At 47.2% G+C, this 22,399-nt stretch overlaps 1 protein-coding gene across 1 annotated transcript in view; it reads left to right on the top strand.

Annotated features, from left to right (window-relative positions):
- Positions 1-22,399, top strand: part of WFDC1 (WAP four-disulfide core domain 1) — a 126,313-nt gene that overhangs the window by 45,023 nt on the left and 58,891 nt on the right. The window contains exons 4-5 of the mRNA XM_083165543.1: positions 8,895-9,096; positions 9,269-9,379. Of these exons, the coding sequence (XP_083021669.1) occupies positions 8,895-9,096; positions 9,269-9,379 (313 nt within the window). The remainder of the gene's footprint in view (positions 1-8,894; positions 9,097-9,268; positions 9,380-22,399) is intronic.

Below are 22,399 nucleotides of genomic sequence, written 5' to 3' on the forward strand. Positions count from 1 at the left end.
AATCCCGGGATTTCGGGATTAGACTGCGCATGCGCAGTCTAATGCCGGGCAGCATCTGAGCACTCGCTCAGACGCTGCCCGGCTGTTCCCGTAACCTGACCCGGCGTGCGGCCTGCGTAGCGTGACAGTAGAGGTCACGCTGCGCAGGCCACACGTCACCAGTGACCGCCTGCCCGCCTACCCACCTCTACTCCTCCCGCCCGCCAGCACGCCGGCCTGACTCCGCCCGCCTGCCCGCCTCCGCCTGCCCGCCTCTTCTCCGCCGCCCGCCTGCTTCCGCCCGCCTGCTGTCTTCTATGGAGGTGCACTTGCCGGGAGGCACCGTGCACCTCCAAACCCACTCCCGGCCGCCCGCCCGCACCCTAATGTAAGTAGATGTGCGGGTCGGCCGGGGTGGGTCCTATGCTAAAAATGTTTTTTTTTGGTGGGGATGCCAATCCCGGGATCCCGGGAATCCCGGGATTGAGCATTTTTCAATCCCGGATCCGGGGATTGAAAAAATGCCCCGGGATTGGCATCCCTACTATAAAATATATGATTTTCGCGAAATGGACGAAAACGGCATATTTTGCGGAAAAAATCGCACAAAAAAAAAAAAACGCCTCCCATTCCATTTCGCCCCAGGTATCCCAACAATGGGAGTACTTGTGTTACAAATAAAATGTTTTTTTTTTTTCAGTTTGATGATCCTTATATGAAGCACTTTGGAATAGCTGATTTGTGTAATACAGAGGGTATACAATACAGCTAGTTCCATACAGAGAATGAATTCCTCATTAAGCCATAGAGGAAAGGGCTCAGGGACCCGAAGCAGAAAGTTGTTTTGGTGGCAAGAAATATCTGTCTCTGAGTTCTGCAGATTAGGAAACCATTAATAATGAATGTGCCGGGGGACTCTATTAGATAAATCTATCACAATCCTTATTATTTATACATTATATACAGGCAGTCTCCTACATGCTGCATAATGAGACGACTTGTACAGCGGACCCAGCCCCGTCATTGCAATAGCTGCACTGGTACACTGGTCACTGGTACAGTGACCCCAGTAAGAGTGGTAGGAGGCAACTGGGACATATAGGGGGAAATTTACTAATATGGATTCGTAAAAATAGGTGTATTCGTAGGCAGAAATACACCTATTTTTTACACATTTGTATTTTCGGGATTTACAATCCCGAAAATACAGCAATTCGTTTTCCTAATGATGGCACCATCGTATTTGTATTTACAAATACTAGAATGTCCTACACCATCGATAGGATACGACAGAAATCACCATTCAAAAGAATGGTGGTTCCTGATGTACTAAGCAGCCGTATTGATAATACGGCTGCTAAGTGGTGTAAAACAGGCACCAAAATACGACAGGAAAATACACCCTGCTTTCCCTGTCGTATTTGGCAGAAGCCTGCACGGATCACTCAGATCCGTGCAGGCTTTAGTGTAAAAAAAACAGAAAAATAAATAATTTAAAAAACAGCGTGGGGTCCCCCCCACAGCTGTAACCAGCACCAGGCTGAAAGAGCCGGGGCCGGTAATTAAAAATCAGGGAACCCGACAAATAGGGGTTCCCTGATTTTTAACAACCAGCCCCAGGCTCCAGGTCCGGGGCTGGTTCCCAAATACGGGGGACAAAATGAGTAGGGGTCCCCCGGGTTCCCGACGGCCGTCTGCATTTTTCCCTCGTGGGGGGTCCACGACCCCCATAGAGGAGAACAGAATAGGTGGCGAGCGTAGCTCATCACCACGCCCGTAGCGTGGCGATCGCAGCGTGGTGAGAGCAGCGAGCCCGCAAGGGGCTTTGTTGCGCTGGCCATGCTGTCTGAGACCAGGCAGTCGGGATCCCGACGTCGGGATAATGACTATCAGTATTCCGACTGTCAGTGAATCATACCACACCCGTGCCCGGAGCAAGGGCATGTTTCTCCCCTTACCCTACTAACCCTCCTGCTTGCAGCCTAACCATCCCCCTTCCTACTGCCTGACTCTAACCCTCTCCCCTTATCCTCCTAACCCTCCCTGCTTTCATACTAACCCCCCTCCCTCGCATCCTGACCCTAACCCTCTCCCTTACCCGCCTAACCCTCCCCTGCTTGCAGCATAACCCTTCCCCCCACAGCCTGACCCTAACCCTCTCCCCTTACCCGCCTAACCCTCCCTGCTTGCAGCATAACCCTTCCCCCACAGCCTGACCCTAACCCTCTCCCCTTATCCTCCTAACCCTCCTGCTTGCAGCATAACCCTTCCCCCACAGCCTGACCCTAACCCTCTCCCCTTATCCTCCTAACCCTCCCTGCTTTCATACTAACCCCCCTCCCTCACATCCTGACCCTAACCCTCTCCCCTTACCCGCCTAACCCTCCCTGCTTGCAGCATAACCCTTCCCCCCACACAGCATGACCCTAACCCTTATCCCTTCTTGCTTGCAGCCCAAAACCCCCCCCCCCCCCATAGCCTGACCTCCCTATTTGTTGCCTAACTCCCCCCATGCCCCCCCCCCCGCGCATCTTAACCCTAAACCTTTTCCCTTACCCTCTTTACCCTCCCTGGTTCCAGCCTAACCCCCCCCCCCGCCTCCTGACCGGAGAAGCCTCTTCCCTTACCCTCCTAACCCTCCCTGCTTGCAGCCTACCCCCCCCACCTCCTGACCCTAACCCTCTCCCCTACCCTCCTAACCCTCCCTGCTTGCAGCTTAACCCTCCCCCCTCACCTCCTGATCCTAAACCTCTCCCCTTACCCTCCTAAACACCCCCCTCCCCCTGAATCTTGACCCTAAACCTTTTCCCTTACCTCTTTACCCTAACACTTACATTTGGGATTCCCACTTTCGCTATTCTGGTGTCCGCATCCTGAAGTCTTTTGACGTTCCAGCCCCGGTGTTCTGATGACAGTCATCAGTTTGCTGAACACCGGCATCCTGACTGCATCCCCCAAACAAAACCTTATAGCCATAATGTAAATGGTATAGTAATCCTATTTTAACCAGATACATAGGGGTAAATTTAATAAGCCGCTATGTCTTTGGTGATTTCAGCTGGTGGATATAAAGTGGAATAAGATGTGTACTTGTGTATTTTATGTTATTGAATCCAGACGCCGCTTAGTCTATTTTCCCAGTGACGCGGGATGGCTGCATATATCATTTGTACTTCAGGAGATGAAGTTGTCAGTTTCCTCCAGATGTGATCTATTGTATCATCAGCAACTGTAATTAAGCATTAAATGTAAACCGCCATATGGGAAGTAATCCAGGATGAGACTTCTAATCAGTCTGTGCTAGAAGCCAGTGTCACCCCCTCCGCCCCATCCATAGAGTTCTATGCACATCATTCTGCTGGCGGTCTCCCAAGTGTGTCCTCTCTGCCGGGAAGAGGCACATTATATAGAAATGGCTCCGCCGAGGTAATAAATCGGCCATCCCGGAAAGGTACCACCTCCGCTATAGCACAACTTACAAAGGTGACCTCGTATTAAATATAGAGGTCAATTTTATGACATCAGAACTCAATCTGTGTCTTCAGATCTCTGCCCACATAAATACTGCAGGCCTGGTTCTGAGTTGAGTACATCTGTGCGGCTGTGTAGACTGGGATGCCCAATTTTTCAGCAAACTCTTAATATTGACTAGTGTGTCTTCAGGTGCCACCTTGGTTCACACCACCAAAACCTGCACCAACCCGCTAGCAGTTTCTTCATCTACGACTTCAAATGCTTGAGGCTGTGTATCTGGGTATGCAGCTGCCCACAACCTCCGGTACGGCATCTGGATGCATGGTCAACAGTAATCATGTAGGTGTTCGAATGTCGACACTTCAATGTCAGAATGTCAGCATGGTTCAACAGGCACCACGTTGACATATTCAAACTGTTGACAGGTTCACAGTGTAGAAATGTGAAATGTCACCATGTGAAATGTTAACAGTCTGACATACCTCCCAACTTGTAGGGAGACGGAGGAGGGACAGAGGGATGTGCACTGTGGGTGCACCAAAAATTTCGGGTGCGTGGTCTGTACTTGCGGCTCTCCCGCGAGGCCACGCCCCGTTTTGATGCTATGGGGGCATGACCCTGAGGCTCTGTGAGCCTCTAGCCATGCCCCCAGCCCCTGGCTGCGGGAATAGACGCTGTGCAAATGCGCACAGTGTTTATTCCCCGCTGCTCAGCAGCCGGCAGGGGGGACTCCCAACAGCCCCCCTCCCCTCGCCGCGGGAGGGACGCAGGAATATCCCCGAAAACTGAGACATTCCCGTGGTAATCGGGACTGTTGGAAGGTATGGTCTGAGGATGCCGACGGCTAGGGTTCAGCACTGACAGGAAGGTTCGAGTTAAGGCCTCCACATATCTCTCTTCCATTCCCCACGATTCCTCAATGTGATCCCTATTAGGGAGTAATCTACAGTGGTTTCTGTCATTGGTAGACCCTAAGGAACAACCACCGGCAGCCAAAGGTGTAACTCTCGGAGGCAATGGAGTCATCTGCCGCCGGGGTCCTGCTCCCAAGGGGGCACCTCTCCTCCCCTCCAAGTTTGAATCAGTTAATTGAAAGACGTCAATATCACCTCTGTGGCTGACTCCAATACAGGAGATGCTCTCTTAGTTCAAAACTATTACTATTAAGCATAGGTATGTAGTATAGATCTTCATTTGTAGGCTTACTTTGCAGAAGCAAACAGCTCTATCAGTAAGGTGTCTGTCACCGGTGAGACAGGTCACAGGTTCTAATCCTGGGTATGACTGCTAAGAAATGTACTTGTTTAAAATGAATGATGTGGTAAAATGTAACAATGTTTATATAAATACATACACACATGCAATGTATACATATATTTATATTAGGAATGGCCAGGAGGCTCCCAGAAATCGGCGCCCCAGAAAGGTGGGAAACCCTCCTGGATACCAGCAGCCACCCCTGCATCTCCCCCATGGCAACGATAATTTCCCGCAATTCGTAGTTTTTCGTGGAGAGGGGCTAAAGATGTAAATCGTGTAGTTTAGTCCTGCCTCCTCCTCGAAGACCCGCAAATTGCGGGTTTGCAGTACTGTGGGCGGGGCTTGATGACGTCTACAGAGGAGACTTTAAAAGTAGTCAACCCTGATTTATATAAGGTGGGATGTGGGTGGGTGGCTGTGTGTACGCGGAGGGGGGGGGGGGCAATACTAACTTGCCTCTGGCCAACTTGGACAAAGTTACGCCAATGCCGACAGCTGCAGTATATCGTATGATAGTGTATGTGGACACTAAGCAGGAAGTGCTCATGAGTTATATACTATGGAGTCTGCAGAAGGGAGACTTATACCTAACCTACAACATATGGGAGAATCAGAACACTGGCCCTTATTCAGAATCGTGCGGTACGGCCCGCGTGCGGCCGTACCGCCGATGTTTTCAGTCTGCACATGCGCAGAGGTCAATCTGCGCATGTGCAGCCCAATTCGCCGCAGACGTAGTTCGTCCGCCGCAAAGGGGGCGTATAGGGGCGTGAGGGGCTTCATACCCTCATTTCCCTATGCATACGCCCCGCGTTTCATGGGCGTTCCCATGCAAACGCGGGGCGTATGCATGCTAATGAGGGTATGACACCAGTGATGGGGGCGGAAAGCTGACGTCGCCGGATGTCAGCTCTCAGCCCCCATACAAGCTATCACACGGACGATTGTCCGTGTGGTCTCAGCTTGCGGGACCTGGTGGGGCGTGCGGCCCTGCCTTCGATGGTCGCCGACCATCGAATGCAGGGGGCAGCTCCCACCATGGTGGAGGCGTACGCCCCACCATTTTCTTGCGGATCGCCAGCCGTCCGTGTACGGACGGCCGTGGCGATCCGTATCGTGGGCGGGGATTGGTTTGTGCGGCCGGAGCACCGTGTGCGGCTCCGGCCGCACGATTCAGAATAAGGGCCCTAGTCCGAAGTCAGATACTACTTACAGCGGGATGCCATACCATCCACCTTATGAGAGGTATGGGGCTATCATCTGCTCAGAAAGTGCCGGGTGATGCTCCTGTGATACATTATTCAGTGGCCAGTCTGGCCGGAATAGGACTTTCAACTGGAAACCCCTCAGATTAATAATAAATATCCCCTTTATTCTGCACAGTCCCCATGGAGAGGCATCGGCATGATGCCTTCACAGAGATAACACGATTCCCGATTCATGTCTCCCTTCTATGTGGAGCGGTGGGAGAGATTCCTGTCACAGGAGTAAGAGTGGGGACTGAGCACAGGAACGCAGCACAGTAACCCTGCAGCTGGCATTCTGTAGGCAGAAGTAACAATATATACGGAAGGGTGAAAGGGTCAGATTCCAGAACGCCAGACTGGATTCCGGCAGCAGTCTTAGAAACTGTAGAGATAGTAGAGTTCTTCCTCATCTGTCCCCGTCACGCTCTGATTTGGTACTTCTAGCACAATCTGGTCTGTATTTCAGCACTGTGATACATATCAAGTTGTGCTAGAAGCCACCCCAGAGTGACACCCCAGACATGGAAATGTCTCAGATATATAATTACTGACATAGGAGTCCATACTCTGATGGAGAATCTGCAGAGAATTATAGGTAACACAATTGCAGGGCTTTCCTTCATATCCCAAGACTTTCCTCTGCCTCCAAACCTTCACTCAATCCAGAAGAACTCACCACTTCAGGCAGCATCACATTCCCGAACCACCCACATAGGGGGAAATTTACTAACGTAAAATCATATTAAAAATTCATATTCGTACAGCAAAATAGGATTTTTTTTTATGCGTATTCTTATTTTCAGGATTTACCATCCTGAAAATACGGTGATGTGTATTCGTATTCATGGTGTATACATGGCGTATTCCTATTTTTGAATACGAATGAATATGACATCGATAGAATACGCCTATTTTTAACATGAAAACAACGTACTTTAGTCATTTACTAACAATTCGTATTTGTAAAAAATACGAATCAAAAACGCATACGAATCGTAAAACAAAAATACGCCAAAAATATACACCTTGATTTGGAAGTGTATTTCACATCTTAAAATTTTACACATGAGGAAAAGAAATCAGAAAAGAACCCCCAGCTGATCAAAATCACAAATGTGTGACTTATAAAAGGCCACTAAGCACACATACACACTTTTAATTTTGATTTTTTTTTTTTTTTTTACACTGCAGCCTGCACGGATCTGATTGATCCATGCAGGCTAAAACCAATACGAATTTGTATTTTAAAATATGAACTTGTATTTTAACATACGAATTTGTATTTAAAATACAAATTCTTATCAGAAAAAATACGAATCAATACGCCATCGGATAATACGAATCAGTCAAATACGACTGATTAGTAAATTATCCTCCGGAATACGAATTAAATACGACTACCCAGTCGTATTCATTTGCATTCATTTGTATTAAGAATACGAATACTGTTTATGTGTATTCGTATTCCTATTAAATTCCCCCCATAACCTCTGTACACTATTCTACCCAGTTGCTGCCCCCCCCCATTCCCTCTACACAGTTCACACAAAACTTACATATGTTCTCTTACTCTACACTCACACAAGGTAACACTGCCGTGTGGCTGGATCATGCTGACCACCAACAACCTCTGACGTCTGGCTGGCCCAGTATGTGTTATGTAGTAGTTATCCCGTTATTGCAGTCAGGGTTATTTTTCAACAGACTCTCTGTCCACTGTTACTATTATTGGTAAAGAGGGCAGTAATTCACAGCCCCTTCTCTAGTGATGTTTTGCAGGTGCAGAATAATCCTTTCTTTGTTCACTATATGTCCCACTCAATATCAAATGTCAAATGAACCTGGACCACTGCAATGCTATTCAGGCTTATTCACGGTCACATTGGTAAAAAAAAAAAAAAAAAACAAGAAAAGGCTCATTTATAGCCCCCAGCAAGTTACTACTTAAATACAAACTGCATGAAATGCGATTGCCCCATTATAAGAGAGCGCGGAGTCAGTAGTTTGTAGTGCAGTGCTGCCCCCTAGTGCAATTTAGGAGGAAAGCACAACCTAGCTTTTATTCTTTAGCCATAGGGCCTGATTCAGACCTTATAATAAAAGAAAGAATTAAAAGTTAAGTTTTAACACAATCATTATACATTTCATTTGATATTCCAAAAGTGTGCCTCCAAAAAGGAATCCTTTCTGCGAACGGCTGCCCACGCCTTGTGGACTGCTCTGTATGCAGCTATTGAACGCTTTACATGGCTGGATCAGTCCCAGGGATGTACTAAGTGCCTAGTGAGAGTATAAGCCACATCCTTACATAGCTTGTTCTTGTGGTGCGCATGTCTCACGACACTGTGTACATGCAATTAATAAACAGCTGCTATCCCAAAATAGTGTTCATTCTAGCACCTTTTTGAAATGTGTGCAGTTCCTCTTTCTTGCCTGTGGTGGCGCTGTCTGCTGTGGTGCTTCTTGTACAGTTTGGTCTGTATGAAGAAAACCACAGCAGATGACGCCACCACGGGTAGGAAAAAGGAACTGCACATGTTTTGAAAGGTGCAGGTTGCTAGAATGAACGCTGCAAAAACTGCAGGGAAAAGAAACTCTTCAATTGTGGAATCTGAAGGAATGTAAGGTTCCTACATGCTACGGTAATAGGATAGAGCATAAGCACCTTCGTGCATGAACATGTAGCAGCGGGGTCCTGCAGGATATATTTGGAATTTCATTATCTATTTATTGCCTCCCAAGCAGTTGCTGCCTGTGTTCCTTTGGTATTTGTTCAGCATCGGCCACAGCTGTTCCATGTCTGGCTTCTGGCCATTGTATGCCTATAACACACCATGCCTCAGAGATGTAGGAGCATATTGACCGTGTCTCTCGCTGGCTTTTGGTAAACGTTCTCTCTGCCTATCTCTCTCTCTTTCCATCCATCACCCTCAGGCACTGCTCAGACCGTGTGGGGAAGTTGGAGTCCCTGGTAGAGTCCTATAAGAAGAAGCTGGAAGACTTGGGGGACCAACGGCGCCAGGTCAAGCTCCTGGAGGAGAGGAACACGGTCTACATGCAGCGCACCTGTCAGCTGGAAGATGAGCTGCACAAAGCTCACGCGTCACGCGGACAGGTGGACAGCCTCAGCCAACAGGTGAGTGAATACATTCCTGCTACACCAAGCATCTCCTGCAGGGGGCAGATAGTTTTGTCTGAAAGCAAGGTACAGATGAACGATCAGCTAGGCCCAAAGCTACAGGACGGACTGCTGGAAGTAATGTCCGGGACTGACAGGAGACTTCTTTACTTTGTTGTGCACATGGCAGATCCAGGAATTGCACAAGAAGCACTCGGCAGAGTCTCTGCTGGCAGAGAAGTGGCAGTTTGAGTTCCAGACGCTGAAGGAGAAGTTTGAGGCTTTGCAGAAGGAGAAAGAGGTGAGAGGCTGATTCCACAGGGTGCCGGTGGTAATGGCGTGGGTGGCACCAACAGTCAGAGTCTGCTCTGACCTGTCACTGCATGGCTTGTCTGACTGAAAGATTGGGGGCTGTACTTCCCACCGACGGACCCCAGATCCACATTACACAGCTGTGATCATGCTGGCCAGCAGATTAGACTCCCAGGATCCGCCTCTGCTGGGGAAGCCCCTGTGACGTCACTGCAGTGAAGTCACCGGATTCCCTCTTCCGCATATAGTATTGACTCCACATGGTGCCAAGAACCGACCAGAGGGTTCTTGCAGTGGCGTAACTACTGTAAGGCAGCCCCAGCTGCCGCTTGGGGGAGCAAGCCACAGTGGGGTCTATGTGGGCGCCAGCACCCGCTGTACGCACTAACATGCTGCTGCTTGCCACTGCCCACTGGCTGAGCACCGGAGGCGAGTCAGCTGCAACGCGGGTGCGGCCATAGCAGAGATGACAAATCCCCCCACTGATTCAATTGAGTGTACACAGAGCCGTCTATTGGCTACTGTGTACAGGATGGGCGGGCAGATGGGCATGCTGGGGCATCCTGGGATGCGTCGGAGCCAAGGGAATCAGCAGTGTCTGCTGGTTTCTCATCCTATTTCCTTCTTCAGCTTCTCCTTTATGCGTGTGACGTCATCACGTCACATGCTGGGGAAACACACTGGAGAGGAGCCGGAGGGGGGGGGGGGGGGGGGGGCACAAACTTTTTGGCAAGGGGGAGCTAAATTTATAGTTACGCCATTGGGTTCTTGGTGTCTTTTCTGGCGTCCTCGTCTTTGAAGTTGTCCATTTCAACTCTGCAGAGGTTTAGAGGCCAGCTTTCCGCTATACTAGTCTGCAGGCCGTCGGCAAGCAATGCACTTCATGTTGTTTGTATTTGCCTGGGCCACCGTAGAGGCTTATACACCAGGTTTAAGTGGGAGCGGGTTTGATCTGCATCACATGGGTGTAGTAAGAAGCGCTACAGTAATTAGATACACTGTCATTCGGTTGACCCCCATACGGTCGATAAGGTCAACATGGAAAGGCTGACTGTATAAAAGGTCAAAATGGAAGTGGTTGACACAAGTTTAATTTTATGACCTCAATTTAGTATAAATGTCTGTCCTCGTGGGTTCGCTGCCCCTTGCAACAGGTTACTATTCCCAGTCATGTTCCTCGTGGGTTCACTGCACCTGACACAGGTTACTATTCCAAGTCATGGTCCATGTGGGTTCACTGCACCTGCCACCGGTTACTATTGCCAGTCATGGTCCATGTGGGTTCACTGCGCCTGCCACAGGTTACTATTCCCAGTCATGGTCCATGTGGGTTCACTGCGCCTGCCACCGGTTACTATTCCCAGTCATGGTCCATGTGGGTTCACTGCACCTGCCACCGGTTACTATTGCCAGTCATGGTCCATGTGGGTTCACTGCGCCTGCCACAGGTTACTATTCCCAGTCATGTTCCTCGTGGGTTCACTGCACCTGACACAGGTTACTATTCCCAGTCACGGTCCATGTGGGTTCACTGCACCTGACACAGGTTACTATTCCCAGTCATGTTCCTCGTGGGTTCACTGCACCTGACACAGGTTACTATTCCCAGTCATGGTCCATGTGGGTTCACTGCGCCTGCCACCGGTTACTATTTCCAGTCATGGTCCATGTGGGTTCACTGCGCCTGCCACCGGTTACTATTCCCAGTCATGGTCCATGTGGGTTCACTGCGCCTGCCACCGGTTACTATTCCCAGTCATGGTCCATGTGGGTTCACTGCGCCTGCCACCGGTTACTATTTCCAGTCATGGTCCATGTGGGTTCACTGCGCCTGCCACCGGTTACTATTCCCAGTCATGGTCCATGTGGGTTCGCTGCACCTGCCACCGGTTACTATTCCCAGTCATGGTCCATGTGGGTTCAGCATTCCCTAATAGCAAAACTGTGGCAAAGCATGATGGGACTTGTAGTTTCACAACAACTGGAGGGCCATAGTTTGGACATATCTGCTTTAGCTAGAAGCAGTGCAAATGTGAAGAATCCATGTATAAGACTTAGGAAGGCAGACCGGGTCCCCCATGAAGGAAATACAAATCTGGTTGGTTCGCCCTCTTTACCGCTGTTTATAAATATCACCCAGTATATATCCGGTTCGCAGTCCGACATCTGCCATCAACAGTAACATATAAATACTGGCAATTTTAATTGTATGTTACGGGTGTGATTTTCTGCTGCACTCATACTGGGATTTCTATCTCTAATAAAGACCAGTCCTGCCAATAATGGCGAGTATTGGTAGTGTAAATACCCGTATATTGTACAGAAATCGCCCAGTGTGGTGTCTGTCCTGTGGTGATCGGGCTTCTAAATCTCCCACTTCATTGAGTGATTTCACCCTCTAAAAAGGTTTTAAGCAGAGGTTGGTTTGGCCTCTCCGGAGATGTGGGTGAGTTTAATCCCTGCCTTGTTCCTGCAACCTAACTATAACCTCCTGCATGTCTGCCACAGCTACCAGCCGCCACCTAACCCTGAGCATCACCCCCTGCAGCGCTGTGTTGGGGGGAACGTGATGCTGAAACGTGCCTTGCCTGTGTGTTCTTATCTGTGTAACCAGCCTGTGTCATTCTGCCGTTTACTAAATGATCCAGTCAGGAGGGCTCAGGAAAGATTCATTCATCATTCATTCCAGACTGTTTCAAACCAGTTTACACATCAGCCATAGAGTGGTATAAATAGTCCAAACCTATAAGCCAGGGGTTCTCAAACTCGATCCTCGGGACCCCCGCTGCATGGCTGCGACTGCCCAGTCCCGGTTCCTTCTTTCCTGGCTGTTTGCGGTTTGACCTCGATAACGTCACGCCATACACAGCCAGGTTGCTGGGGTAAGTTCCTGAAGGCGCAGTCCCTCCGGGATGAGATGGACGTACTCAGGTGAGCAGTGGTCCAGGGAATGGGGCTCTCAGGCCTGGAATTGCAGAGAGATCACCTGCTTTATGACTTATTTATCCCTTGCCTGATGTGTGGCCAAAACTTGTAGTTTAGTGAGACCAGATTGACTCTAGGCCAGTTGGATTATCAGACTATGCACAGCAACACAGAAAGAGTATTTCAGGAGTTGAGCCAGTTGTACTTGTTGAAGTCTTGTATTTGTAAAGTAACACCGCAGGAGTGGAATGGATGCATCAAGAATCCAGAGGCTGAAAGTTGTATGGTAGAAGGAGCAGAGTCCCCAACAGAGTAGTGATATAGGGAAATAGAGGCAGCAGGAGGCTACAGGATAAAGGCCCCCATACATTAGTCTGACTTGTCCAAGTCGGACCTGATCTCCCCTGCAGCTCCCCCCTGGAGGGGTCACACACGATTAGGCACTTGATGTGCCATGTTTTGAATGCGATTTATCATATGCAACTCCCGGGGAGCTGCAGGGGGAGAGGCGGACAAAGAGGCAGCGGACAGGGGATGCTGGTGAGCCAGGCACGGGGAGAGGCGGGGCAGCGGGCGGGGGATGCCGGGGGGGGGGGGGCGGTAAGCTGGGCAGGAGGATCAGGGAGCTGCAAGGGGGAAAAAAACACCCCAATGCAAATGAATGGGCTGAATCAAATGAATCAGCAATGAGAGCAATCAGCCAATCACTGGCTGCCCATTCATTTGTATTGTTGTTTTTTTCCCCGATCCGGTGCGCAGAGTTACATCAGAAGGAGCAGGGTACCCAGCAGCACATAGTAGTGATATGAGTGGGGAACAGTGGTAGCAGGTAGACTGAGAGCCAAACAGGCACTGTATGTAGTAGAAAGGTCACAGAACTGAAAGAGGCCACCTTCCCTGTCAGTTCACTGTGTTCTATACAAGGGCGTAGCTACTACAGAAGCAGGGGGTACAGCTGCTTAGGGTCCCAAAGCTAAGAGGGGCCACCTTCCATGTCGGTTACGTTTATAGTTGTTTAGGTGTGTGTTATTTTATTATACATTTTATTAAATGAATCACCATAAAATTCGACACAACACAACAAAATACAGTAGCATTAATATCACAATAAGTCATATCCAGTTTTATTAGACTAAAAGATAAGGGGAAAAAATCTCACAATGACCGTGTGGTGAACCGTCAAAGGCAATAGAACCAAGAAAAGGTTGAGAAGGAGAAGACATAAGAAAAGAGAGAGAAAACAAAGTGTGTGTGTGGGGGGGGAGGGGGGGGGGGTTGTTTTGAGAATTCGGCATGGAGACCAGATCTTGTTAAATGTTTTGGAAGTATGTATTATGGGAGTCATATATTCCTTATCTGGTATGTTTAGAAGATTGAATATAACGGCCTGTATGGGGAATGGGGGGATTTTTCCAGTTGTATAGTTATCTTTTATATCTGTGAATGAAGCTAAACATTTCTCCACTTTCCAGACGATGCTGGATAGAGCGGTGAAGTGGTTAAATAGCCCCCCCCCCCCCCCCCCCAAAAAAAAAATTACATTGGTGTGAGGCAGGAACTAAGGTGTACCCAGCTTAATTCTTATGCACAAGTTATCAATGAGATGGGTGTAACTAGAACTATAAACCTTTCAGAAATAATTAACAGCTCTTCCAACACACCCATGAGGTGGCTGCCCAGTGTCGTTTTTTTTGTGGGGTGTCGCCAGTAGCCCTAATCCCCAGATGACATTGTAGTTCAGACCAAACTACAGACAAGGAAAGTAGTGACTGCTTAGAGTCGGTTAGCAGAACTGTACCGGACAGGTGGAACACGGTACATCTCCGGAGAAGTAGCTGAGGTCTGAGCAGGCAGCAGGTGCAACAGGTGTCTATTCTTTGTCGTGCAGGTCGCCATTAACTGATGATATGGTATCTAGCTCCATTGGCACGTTATGATAGCTTTTAGCCCATTTAGGGCACACAAATTGAATGTCATCAAAGAGGCTTTGTAGCGTGGCAAAAATCGGCTTTTTGTAGGCTTCGCTGTAAGACACGGGACATTGTTGATCTGTACCATGCCCATGTGCCTTGCGCATGTGTTGTTTGAGTGGAGATGCTGTTTTTCCAGTCTCTACCTTTTGCCATTTAACTGAAGAGAAGTAGGGGTGTTCTCGCACGTTGCCGTTTACCCCGAGCCGGAGGGTCTGGTCCTTGCGCAGGAGTTGGGATATAATGTCCGTTGTTGCGGGATCAGTAATACCTGCGTACGACGGTTCTTTCTTTAGGGTATTTCTCGTGATCTCTTCATTATTCTTTCCAGGAAAAGGGTGCATTCGTAGGGTGAGCATATATAATATCACACCGAATGCAAACCAGTCCACGCCTGCACTAAATGATGCACCTAATAAAACTTCTGGAGCCGTAAAGCCAGGTGTCCCAACAGGGACACTGGCCCTGGTTTTTCCATATACATTCAACATGGCCAGACCAAAGTCTGTGATCTTTACATGTCCACTTTTTGTCAGCAAAACATTCTGAGGTTTTAGGTCTCTGTGGATTATTCCTCTGGAGTGCAGGAACTGCAATCCACAGACCAGTTCTGTGGCAATAAATTTTATTGCTGATGGGTTCAGCATGTTCCTGCCTGCAAAATTGAAGAGGTCCCCTCCGCCAGCCAGTTCCATTACATAATAAAGATAGCTGTTTGTTTGGAAGGCTGCGTATCCATGGGTCAGGAAAGGACTCTCATGTGCCACCTGAAGTACCCGGCACTCGGTCATAACGTACTCAGGTTTTAGTGATGCTATCATCCTTGCACTTTGAATGAGTGCTCTTTTCTTTAGGATCTTAACTGCTACTCTTTCCTTATGAACGGAGTCTGTGGCGAGCATCACTTTGCCGTAACCTCCCTTTCCAAGAAGCGAGTGGAAAGTAAATGTTTCCACTGTTAAGGGGACAGTAATGCTCTCTTCTGCAGTTTGCTGACCTGGTAGGGTGTCTGGTTGTCCTCTGCCAATTGCTGTTATAAATTGACTCTTTTTCTCTTTAATAAAACCAGCAAATCTATTCCAATGTCTTTGCCAAGCTACTTTGCCTAACTTCTTATCGCACCTCTTTTTCTCGGGCAAGTTTGTCTGGCCTGCCCAATGGCTGCATCCTTCCCCTGGATCTTCAGCAATGACCATGTTTCTCCTTTTTCTCCCTTGCCAAAATCTGGGACATCTGCGACATGATTTAAGGAACTGATCTCTTTTCTTTGTCATAAAGGTTACCAATCTCTTCCAGCCTCTCTGAACACCTGCATTTCTTTTCATGTCTCTCACTGCCTGCTTTTTCTTTCCTTTCTTTATCCATGCTTTCTTTCTCTTGATATGACCCATGTTATGTCCAAAGACAAGACTAGGGCTCTTAGATAAAAAACAAATTTGCACTATCGCAAAAACAAATTTGCACGAATCGCAACTGTGACCTCCAGTAAGAACTGTATATCACATCTGAGACTCTGTGTCTTCAGAAGCTGTGTGATGTCATCGGTAACTGTGATGTCACAATGGAGCATAGTTCTAAAGGTCACCTACATTATGCCAGCTGATATGAGGTGTTTTTTTTTTCTTTACAAATTCTAAAACTTATTTTCACCAGTTATATTAACTATTAGAAAACCTAAATGTGTTCTTTAATATTGCCAATGTTTTACACCAGTCCCACAAGGAGTTATTTGCTCAATGTATCTTATATCTATCTGCGGCAGACTAGGATTGCTGCATAATAACTTGGCTTGTTTTTCATGGTGTACACCTAATCATCCGTTTCAGTGAATTTATTTGGTCATACATGTTCCGGTTTGGTGCCTCTCAGACATACGTAAGACCCAGTGGTGTATTTACCATTAGGCATGTGATGCAAGTGACTGGGGGGGCGACACTTGCCGGGGGAAGGGGGGAGCACAGCATGCTTGCTCAGTTGCATGAGATCCTGGCTAGACCAAATGAGTCCAGGAGATTCTCTTTTTGTTTTTGTCATCATAGCTTGGGGTGGAGAATGGGGGAGCAATGATCAATAAATTGTGGTGGGATGGGGGTAGGGTTAGTGCTGCTTCAGTAATCCCGAAGCCCTAACTTGGCTTAATGGGGACAATCGATAATGGGGCAGATGTATTAAGCCTGTTGAAGAGATAAAGTGGAGATCAGGTAATAGGAGATAAAGCAACAGCCAATCAAATCCCAACTGTCATTTTCAAACACCGTTCATTGGCTGGTGTGTTATCTCCTTTCCTTTTTTTTTTTAAATTAGGTATTTTTTATTAAGTTTTTCAAACATGTAAAGAAAACCATACAAATAAATTCCCAACAGAGACATAATAAGCACATATCACGTAAAAGTAAATAGTTTCCAAGAGTATCCAAAGGAAAGTACATGTGCATAGAAGAGTTGAACAATACTGACTCCCTTTATAATTTCTAAACGAGTCGTATTTACCCGAAGGCGCCATCCGGGCAAACATAACAGGAGATATTGGAGTACAGCTACAGGGTGATTATGTATGAGTGATATTATGACCCCAGAAGGGAGAAACAAAGCAAAGTATAGCCATCTGTCGAGAACTCTATCCTAAACCCACTAACTCTAAAAAGAAAACCACCCACAAAAAAGCCCAAAGTAAACCACCCAAATAACCCCCCACCCTGTACAACCCTCCTCCAACTAAGGCGTACCTGGATCCCTCTAACTACCCCTATCCCTTTCCTAAACTATACTAATCTATCCCAACTCCCTCCCTCCCGTCTATGTCAGATAGAGGATAAATGGAAAAAAACATGGACTGATTAGGGCGGCACGATAGCAATTAGATCTAGGATAATCCCGACCTTCCCATTAACATGCGGGTTTAAAGAACAGATAACACTCCAGTTAAATAGTAAGAACATAGATTAATATACCAATATAAGGCAATCAAATTGTGTAGATAGCCCAGTTACAGGAGAGTGCTTGATATATGATGCACAGGACCATAAAATTAACAGGATATACATTTAAAAATAACATGAGGGCAATAGCGTAATGGCCCTAATCCAGGCTGAATTACATCTGACTCCACCATTTAGATATACAGATATACTGCCCATAGTGCAAGCGACTCATATTGCGAGACTACATTGCAAAAACCAACTGAATCCAGAGATATATAGAAAGCAGAACATAGGGCCTTATTTTGGTTCACTCTTTCTGACAAAATCCTTCTTAGATGGACAAAACCATGTGCACTGCAGGGGGGCAGATGTAACATGTGCAGAGAGAATTAGATTTGGGTGAGTAATTTTGTTTCTGTGCAGGGAAAATACTGGCTGCTTTATTTTTACACTTCAATATAGATCTCACTTTGAAGTAAAACCCCACCCAAATTTAATTCTCTCTGCACATTTTGCATATGCTCCCCTGCAGTGCACATGGTTTTGTCCATCTAAGAAGGATTTTGTCAGAAAGAGTGAACCAAAATAAGGCCCATACTGAGGCATTTTGACTTCTGTATGAAAATAATCAAGAGGAAAGGATATGTTATAGGAGTGAGGGGAATCAAGATAATTGTGCATCAAAAGATATTAGTCCGGCCAGTCCTCGGGTCCAGTGAATAAGGGGGGTAGGACAATAGGCGACCAGAGTTCCAGGAGATGCTCATCCCTCCAGGGGTGAAGAAGCCGGCATAGGTAGTGGATGGAAAAAGAGATTCTTAACTTCATGGCAATAGGAATAAGCGAATTCTGGGATCCCAAAACAGCTAGCATCAGTGAATGTGAGGATTTAGGGGAAACAGTGACACCATCGATCTTTTCAGTAGTGCAGCAGGTATCCTCAGACTTGTACAGGTCCACAGGTGTATATACGATGATAGTAGAAGATGGATCCCCCTTAGTATCATCATCATGTTGCACCTGAGCAGTGCTAGAGGACAGGATACCATCCTGCATGCCACCAATCTGGTGGAGCAGTCTATTAGTGGAAGCATAAATGGCATGCAGTATTAATTCAACAGAGAATGCCATGTTCCCTCAGTGAGAGAATGGAAACCAAAGCAGGATACTATAGTTCAGCAGCTTGAGGAGGATTCAGCAAAATTGTATTCAAAAGGAGCCAGGGAAGATAATCAATCGACCATGTAAAGGGCTTAGTGTCAGTACACCCTGTGTGTAATGGCAGCACCCCCCACACTAGGCTTGGGCACAGATTGAGTCCAGATTACAGCCTCAGCAGGAGTCAGCTCACCAAAGATCAGGTATTTTCACTGAGCTCAGTATAGAGTGAGGCAGGGCGACCTAGGTGCCGCAGCCCAGGAGGCAGGCAAGCGAGATGGCGCCGGCCCCTCCGTGCGGCCAAAGCAGCGTGTCCCCAGGAGGACAACTCCCACTCACTCACCGCTAGGTCCGGAGAGTCACCCGACGCTCCCACCCGCCGATCCACCCGGCCAGAGGCACCAGCGTGGTCGGCGCAGAGCAGAAGTAGCAGGAGACCCGTTGTCTGCGCGCCGCTCCACGGGGGGAGACCACCCAAGATGGCGCCCACACGAGAGCCGCGGAGCAGATGGCGCCACTGTAGGTAGCAGCCCCGGTCACTACCAGCCCGTCCGAGTTTGCCGATCAGCTCAGGAGGTGCAGGGGGCTCACAAGGGAGGCACAGAGTGGTTCAAGGGGTGCCCGGGTGAGTGCATACAGGATTGGAAGCAGGATTTTAGCGGAGCTCGTGCACCACCCGACTTCTCACACGGCCGGCCAAGCCACGCCCCCGTGTTATCTCCTTTCACTGTATCTCCAGATTCTCTTCTCCAGGCTGAATACGTCTGCCCCATTATGCCTATATTTGCCCCTGGTGATATGAGGAGGGAAATAGAGACATCGGGACACCACAGACTGAGAGTTCTATAGTAGAAGGAAGAAGCTTCCCAACTGGCAGAGTAGGTATAAAATGATCTTGTTGGTTGATGTTGATGAAGTTTGTTTTGGGAGAATGGGATAAATGTACAGATATGCCCTGCTTCATCTTTTCCCCAGCTGCGACTATTCAATATACCCGCGATAGTAGTTCCCATGAACGGGTGTCCACTCAAAGAATTATTGAACCTGGTTATTTTATCCGTTGTATGAGTTCATTCAATAAACCTGTTCGTGTTAACCCATCTCCTGCTGGTCACGCCTCTCTTCCTGAGATCCGCACAACACCATCAAATCCACCATCTGACCACTCCAGTCACGACTGATTCCACACACCCATCTCGTGACATTGATGAAGTTTGTTCTGGGAGAATGGGATAAATGTACAGATATGCCCTGCTTCATCTTTTCCCCAGCTGCGACTATTCAATATACCCGCGATAGTAGTTCCCATGAACGGGTTTATATGTTGCGCTCGTACCCACGTCCCAAAGGGAAAGAATGGTTGCTTATGCACGGCATCAAAGACCCATGCGGCCTCCAACAGTTACATGCTTCAATGGGCATGGCCTAGATTTTGCTGGACTGCTCTGTACGGGGACAATCGGGGGTGGTATCCTGCACAGGACAGAGAAAGTAATTGTCAACAGTTATAAAACCAACTTTAAAGACAATGTAGTTAATAAGGTATAACAATTGTGTATTGTTGGAGGTGCCCCCAGGAATCAAGTACCAGTATACTTTGAAATAGAGAGACGGTGGTCCACAAGGCGTGGGCAGCCGTTTGTAGAAAGGAGTCCTTTGTGGAGGCACACTTTTGGAATATCAAATGAAATGTATAATGATTGGGTTAAAACTTAACTTTTAATTCCAAATAGTCTAAAATAGTAATAACTCTATAAGAAGAATAAGAATAAGGAGCATAATTGGCCTTTAAATCTCCATAAAGAGTGTGTTTTAAAAATAATTTTTTTCTTTTCTTGAGTGAACAAAATATATATATATATATATATAACCACTGACAATTACCATGGAACAGTATCTAATACAGTGGCAGTAAGTGGTGTTATTAAGACAAACATATAGCATTAATATGCATTTTCAATTTTTCAGTCCTTAGATAGGACAGCTTGTGACACATCCAGGAAAATGTGACAAATCTGTCTAATTATTAATAATAGGATACGTTACAATTGTATATAAAGAAATGTAATACAGAAAGTCACATTATAGTACCCGTTAGTTACAAAAGATATCTATAATGTAAAATAACGCAGGTGTCCTTGAGGGGATGGGAAGAGTGAGAGTACAGTGTGTTAGAATCAACTCTTTCTGCTGCCAGCCGTCTTCATAAAAAAATGAGCGGACGGGGGGTGAGAGAAGAGATTGATACACTGATGGAAAAAAAGCAAGTGTGAAGAGGACACTTCTGTAAGTGGTGTTAAGTCAGCCCTGATAGAATATATGGAGGTGAGGGGGGTATCCGTGCGCACTATTTTTCCTGCGGAGATATGTGCAGCCCTCTGTTGCCAAATATGAGTGACACCAACTCTTGGATATACAATTTCGGATAGGGAGATAGGTCAACAGGTTTAGGCGCACATAGCCCGGAGTGGATATGTGAATAATCTAGACCCACAGTGGGGAGTATTAGACCAGAATGAAGATTTATTTAAACCCACAATTCACAAGTAAAATTCACAGATAAAAAGTGCAAATGCAAATAGATACACAAAAGTGCAAGTGCAGCAGCAGTACAAGTACATGCACTTTTGAATATATATGCATTGTCACTTTGAATTCTTGTACTGCTGCTGCACTTGCACTTTTGTGTATCTATTTGCATTTGCACTTTTTATCTGTGAATTTTACTTGTGAATTGTGTGTTTAAATAAATCTTCATTTTGGTCTAATACTCCCCACTGTGGGTCTAGATTATTCACATATCCACTCCGGGCTATGTGCGCCTAAACCTGTTGACCTATCTCCCTATCCGAAGTCAGCCCTGATACCTAAGCATTGCAGGGCTGAAATTCGCCACCAGAAAGTCTCTATTACACGGAAGAAAAACAGGGGGGGGGGGGGGGAGAAAGAGGGGAGGGAAAGGGAAGGGAAGAGGCTATGGTGATTTGATAAACCTAAATGGCAGAAAGTGATGAATCAGAAAACATCTAATATTGCATTGATAATCACTGATATTGTTTAGGCAGCATACTAAAGAGATGTGCACACACTGGGCCTTATTGTGGTCGATGCGTAATTTTCCGAATTCTTTCGGATGGCGTTTATTAGCCGTCTGCACATGCGTGGGCAACGCTATGCGCATGTGCCACGCTAGGTCTCCCTACTCGTTCTCACTAATACCGTACAGAAATGTGCACTCGGGAAATATGGGCGTAATATGGGCGTCATTCGGAAGTACACAGGGGCGTAGTTTCAAAGTGGGCTAAACTGGGCGTAAACATGGGCGTACACGAGGGAGTGCACTAATTCTGGTAGGCGTGCATTCGGACAGCACACCGACTGCACACGAACAAAAAGGCAGGAAATATGCGGTTTTCATAAGCAAGTATTGCTTTGCGGACACCACTCGGTCATGCGCTAGGCATTCGGAACGCCCAATCAGTACGGGCGCACCTGAACCAATGTCAGCTGAACACAATACAATCCACTCCTTTACTCATTACTCATTAATTACACTCTTGTGATTGCTTCAATTGGAACCATTGCAGCTTAAATGGACCATTACAAAACACACAAATATATGCTCAAAGCACGGCTGCATTTGTTACACACATTTACACTGCAAGCAATGGACAGAAATTGCTATCACTAATATAAATTTACATGTCACTTTTACATTCACCAATAACATTGGTGCGTACGGGCAGGTTCCCATCCATTCTGACGTGGTAAGACCGTGCAAACGCTGTAAGACCGTGCAGGATATGTGTGTGTCCACCGCACACGCAAGGTTTGGATGTTGTCCGTAAACACGCCCTGTTCTTCTAGTGGGAGTCCGTCCGTATGCAGAGGTCCGGTGGGCGTTTCTTCAGACAATGTCCGCACAGCGTGGCGTGCGGACCGCTCCGAAAGAATTCGGAAATTTACGCACCAACCAGAATAACCTCCACTGTGATTAAATTTACTGATCATTAATGCACACCCATTATAATGGTG

The sequence above is a fragment of the Crinia signifera genome, chromosome 11, assembly GCF_055691185.1.
Source record: "Crinia signifera chromosome 11, ASM5569118v1, whole genome shotgun sequence".
NCBI lineage: Eukaryota > Metazoa > Chordata > Amphibia > Anura > Myobatrachidae > Crinia > Crinia signifera.